This window comes from Egretta garzetta, unplaced genomic scaffold (genome assembly GCF_000687185.1).
Source record: "Egretta garzetta isolate BGI_Z169 unplaced genomic scaffold, ASM68718v1 scaffold185, whole genome shotgun sequence".
NCBI classification, from domain to species: domain Eukaryota; kingdom Metazoa; phylum Chordata; class Aves; order Pelecaniformes; family Ardeidae; genus Egretta; species Egretta garzetta.
Window position 1 is genome coordinate 11,650 of NW_009259595.1, and position 5,375 is coordinate 17,024.

A 5,375-nucleotide genomic window follows, 5' to 3' on the forward strand; every position below is an offset into this window, starting at 1 on the left:
AGTACCTTGGAGTTTGTGCCAATACTGCTGTAGGCCAAGAAGCTTAGGTAAAAATACCACACCTTTATAGTACAAAATAATGCTCCATGTTTTGTAAGTCTTCTGCCACTAGATAGAGAATAGTTATGGTAAATGTAAAAGCAAATGGTAGCTTTTTGCTACAGTTGCAAAAATTGACTTCCTGCCCCTAATGCTGTATGTTTGCACACAAGCAACAATTAAAAATAGGTAAAATATAAATATTTGATATGGAGGAGATTTGTAACGTTATTTCTCTTAAATAAAGGATTTATCTATTTGAAGTCAAGAAAAGAATTAACTGCACAGAGATTAATTAGTTATATTCTGTTTTCACATTCTTAAAATGGTAAAAGACTGTTTAAATTTAATTTGGAAGGATGGGCAAACAGCTGTGTAACTTGACTTCTTCCCTCCATACCGTGCCACTCGCTACCTTCCATCCCTGCTCCTTTGTTTACTTCCTTTATTCTTTATTTTTAAAGGACTTGCTCCTGAGGCCAATAAATTAGTAAGCAGCTTGAAAAAGATGCCGATGCTGCATGATGAGGCATATGCCGAGGAAGTAAGAGAGAAGACCTCCCATGAATTTCCAGAAAACACACTGGTGCTCCCGTAAGTACATTTTCCTTGGGGAGAGGGAGGGTTAGGGAGTATCTTGTTAATTTTCAGGTAATTACATCTCCAGACATTTATTGTGAACAATCCATTATGAGATTAGCAAAAATGCTTATATTGTCTTAAAAGGAAAAAGGCTACCATGCCTGGCAGGGTAGAAAATGTCTGGTTTGATATATTTACAGTGAAGTGTCTTAAAAGCGCTTGAGAAATAACTTCTAAATTAGGCAACAAGTAACCATTCTGGGCATCTTAGTCCTGCATTTTGTCTTGTTTTGAATATTAATTTGCTACTCTGCAAACATACAAATATTCTATAGGAACTAAGAAAACTGTATATACAGGTCTATGTGAATTATCTTCGGCATATGTCTGAAAAAGTAGCATCTAATTAACGCATCCATGAATAGGCCTCGTGCTTTAATTCTGCAGGCTGCCTGTTTTTAAAAAACCCTAAAAGCTGATTGTCTTTCCCAAATTTATGCAACATTATGATAATAAGCGACAGGCTTATAATTAATCTGCATTGCTTCTTAACTGTTGGGCAGTGATTAATAAGCTTATAGGTTTTATTTAGAGGGCAGTATGCTAATTTGAGTTATTCCCCAGCTGTGATGAATGACCGTACCCCTGTAAAACATGTTAACTTTGCACAAAGGGTGATTTTAAACAGTCATTCAAAAATAAATGGGACTATAGCTGTTTTGCTGTAAGAGTCAAAACAGATATTCTTTAATCTTTAAGGAGAAAATCAGGACATACAAAGAAAATGTAAGGTTTATTAATTTCTTTCTATTTTGTATTGAGGTTTCTGTGTAAAGCTTTTAAAAGTAACCACTTAAAAGGCAGATGGAAGGAAAAAGGGCAAAGGGAAAAGGAATGGACTCCCGGTGGAGTGAAACAAGTGTTCATTGATATGAACATGCAGTTTGTGTTAAATACGATGGTTATACTAAGAAAAATTGAACTCTGTTGCGATATTGTGCTTGTAATTGAATAATTTTTAAATACTTCAAGGGATTTGAAATATAACTACACTAATATACCGATTTGAGTCCTAAATATACTTCTCCTGGCATGTCTTTTCCATGAAGAACAGAAAAGCTAAAAACAATCATTCACATCAAAATCTGAAGTTTAAAAACCAATCTTGTCTTGTTTTTCTGGCACTGCTGAATACCGTTTCTGGAGGTTAGTCATGGCAATTTGCCATTTTCTCTTTTGTGCTAGCTGAGTGATGTTTTAACTAGGCAGTTGAGAAATATTCTGAGTTTTGGAGGGGAGAAAATAGCAGTATTTTGTGAACTTTGTGTATCTGTGTGATAACCTCAATGGAAGAGGAACAATATGATCTCTTTTTAGAGAGAGGCATCAAAAGTTGTAGACTAGGCTGGTCTCTGGTGTCAGTACATCGTGTTTTATTTAAAAAACACAACCTCAGGGGAGCTTTCTTTTCAAAGATTTTCAACTGACTTCCAAAGTTACTTTTAGCATGTTGAAATGTGACATCCAACAAGCCAATTTTTCATATGAATTCTAACTTCTTAGGTACGGTATGTCAGTTGGTTATGAACAATTAAATGGTGTCTCTGCTCTATGCAACTGTCTTACTGGCCTCATAGGCAAGTGGGTCTGCAGATTTTATTGGATGATGAATTGACAATTGACTCTTGTTTTTGTGTATTTTGTATTGCTATAAATATATACAAGAATAGCAAGTGAGAACAAAACACTATTGTGAGTGCCAAGGGAAAACAATCAACTTTTCTGTGCTCTAAGCTCTTAATTTCATGAACTTCTATGCATCCATGTGGTATCTGGGTCTTTTATATAGCCTTTGACTGTCTTCCAGTGTAAATGTTTAAGTATCTATTACAGTTACAGCTGGCAGGGAGCTTTCCATCATCCTCAGGCAGTGAAAAAGCATTGAGAACACTCTGAAGGTGATCCTGTTAAACATGCTCTTGGATGACTCTGACTGGAAGAAGGAGTAGGAAGGGCAGACCTCGCCCGCTAGCAAGTTCTTTGTTAGCTGCTTGTTGGCCACTGCATTGCTAAATAGGAACATATTCCAACTAACCTAAGAATGGGTGAAAATAGTGGATATTTTATCCTCTTCCAAGCTTCAGAAAGGTAGCAGAAAATAACGGTAGTAGGGTTCTTTTTTTACACCAAATCTTAACTACCCAAGTGGTATATATATGTAGTTGACTTTGCTCTGAGGGGTTAGAAAGTTAGTGTGGAGAAATGGGCATATTTTGTGGGGTAAAACACATGCTCTATATGTAGTCCATTTGGCAAGTCAAAGGTCTTTGAAGAGTCAGATTTCTTGAGATAGGTGGTGGAAAAAGGGAGACCTGTGGTCCTGGGAATCAGGGAGAGCAGACAGCATGCTTAGAGCTAGGACAATCCTACTGTGATTCCATAGCCATCACCGCCTTTGATAAGCCCCCTCCAAATTTGGGATCATGTATTTTTATAAGATGTTTGAGTGTCTAGACACTTCTTAATCTTTGGTCTCCATCTGCTGGACTACATACTCCATGATGTTTGAAAGTGTTATGTTCCTCAGCCCCACAGGTACTTTATCCTATTGCTCAACTGTTCATTTTTGGGTTGTTTTGGGTTTTTCTTCCCTTGCATAGTTGCTTTGTCTTGTTTTTATTGTACTTAGAGAAGTCTTTTTCCAGCTGTCAAGGCTGTACTTGTTCAGTGGCCAATAATTGATCGCCAGTGAGTTGTTTATAGTCTTGAGGCTTCTGTTTTCAACCTATGCCAGTATTTTAAGATCTTTGCTATTATCACATGCTTAAACTCCACATCATAACAGGAGACAGCTGGTATCATATAGCAAACTTTCATAACAAGGTGACAACGGGCCTAATAGGCTGGGACTGGGGTTTTACAAAGCCTATTACTAGAAAAGGCAACAGTTTACTTGAAGATCTTGGCTAACCAAGAGAGCTTTTTCTGAAATCTGAGGTTAGAGAAACTGAGAAGAGTGGATCTTCTAATAATGAATCCCAGTCATAAGACTCTTAAGAAAAGATACCCTTTGTGTCATGAAAGAGTATCTGTTTATAAGGTGTCTATTTATAATTATGAAAGGATCAAAAAGTTGTTGCAACTCTTCTGTTGACCCCCTAATAAGCCTTGGGAGCTTTATAGATTCCTCTCAATAGCTTATGAAGCATTTTTAAACCTTAAGGCTTCATATTGAGTCTTGTTAAAATTCAGTTCCAAACTTAAACAAAGTAAGTCTGGGTTCTTCTTTTCTGCCTTTAGTTTTTCCAGCCCCTCTCCACCTTCCAAATTACATTTATTATTAAATTAAATTTATAGATTTGTGCTTTAAAATACATCAAGCCATGAATTTCTAAACTTGGAACTTAATGTTCCAAATTTAAGGCCCTTTCTTTGCTATAGACTTGGGGGATGGGGAGGAAAAGGGTGAAAACTACTGATTTAGAGAAAAAATCAGAAATGATGAGCTGATATTAGCTCTAAGATTTTTTTTTCCCAATTCTCTTTCTTCATAGTGTCTCGAAGCAAAACAAAAGAATTTTTTACACAATCCTGGAGCTCTCACCACTGCTTGATTCTTCCAACATGACGCCAGAAGACTGGGCCAAAATTGCAAGGAAACTTGAGGTACTAAGGTGTGGGATAAGAATTAATTTGTTGTTTAAACAAAACTGGCAGTATATCTACTATACTTAGCAAAATAAAATAATTCAGTAGTGCTATAGGAATATATTTGTTTATTTAAAATGTAAATGTTTTGTACCCTCCTTAGTTAGTTGCAAAGTAACAAGTACTGTACTTGCAAGGCTTGCTGAATTTTTTTTTCATTTTGAAAATGTTGCAAACTCATTGAAGTTATGTAGTTCTTCCAATGATAATCCATGTCATAATTCTGTACAAGAAAATAGGTAGGAAAATTGCAGCTATGATTGAATAAGGTCTGTAATATGTAGGTTGATATGTTCTAAAACATTGCCTTAAATTCACTGTCCAAAAAATGTTGAATAAAATCATTAAGCATAGGTGACTTACCTGAAGGTTGCTTAGTTACATCATTTGAGTGTTCAAATAGCTTAATAGTTGGCTATTGATACAGAAAATTATTTCATGTCTTTATGCCTTTCTTGTTCTGGACACAGACAGACTTGACTAGCTCCGGCATTTCAGAGAGTAGAAAAAATGCTATCGTGGTTAGGTTTCCCACACTGAGAAATGTTTAAAGTCCTAGGTATTTCTGCATATATAGATAAATTCATTGCATTTTTCTCTAGATTAAAAAATCAGCATTTCTCTCTGCGCCTGTCCCCGTGTTTGAACCTAGCTGTGTGCTTTTAAGAAAGTAGAAATGCAAAACATTCAAATACTTCACACCAGGAATTCATACATAGCTGTTAGAAATAAATAACTGTGGGCCTAGTAGGATACTGCTCTTCCACTCCTGCTTGTTCTGCGATAGTGGGCTTTATAGTGTGAATTTCATCCTTCAGCCAAGCTGTAGCAATGCATGCAAACAGTGTAATAACGCGGGGAATGATGCTGAAGATTCAGGTAACAGTCTTTCACCTTTAGGTCCTCTGATCCTGAACCCACCAAACTAGGGATGATGCTCCTCCTAGCCAGTGCCTCTTGCCAGGGCAGAGAAGAGACGGAGCTGGTGTATAGGTGGAGAGGCTCTGGGGTGGAGCAGGCCTGCAGCTGGGAAAAGCCCAGGAGGA

At 36.9% G+C, this 5,375-nt stretch overlaps 1 protein-coding gene across 1 annotated transcript in view; it reads left to right on the forward strand.

Annotated features, from left to right (window-relative positions):
- Positions 1-503: 503 nt before the first annotated feature.
- ASPG (asparaginase) overlaps positions 504-5,375 on the forward strand; it is a gene marked incomplete at both ends in the record, with an annotated part of 39,281 nt that continues 34,409 nt past the window's right edge. The window contains 2 exons of the mRNA XM_035893692.1: positions 504-633; positions 4,176-4,287. Coding sequence (XP_035749585.1) covers positions 504-633; positions 4,176-4,287 — 242 coding nt within the window. The remainder of the gene's footprint in view (positions 634-4,175; positions 4,288-5,375) is intronic.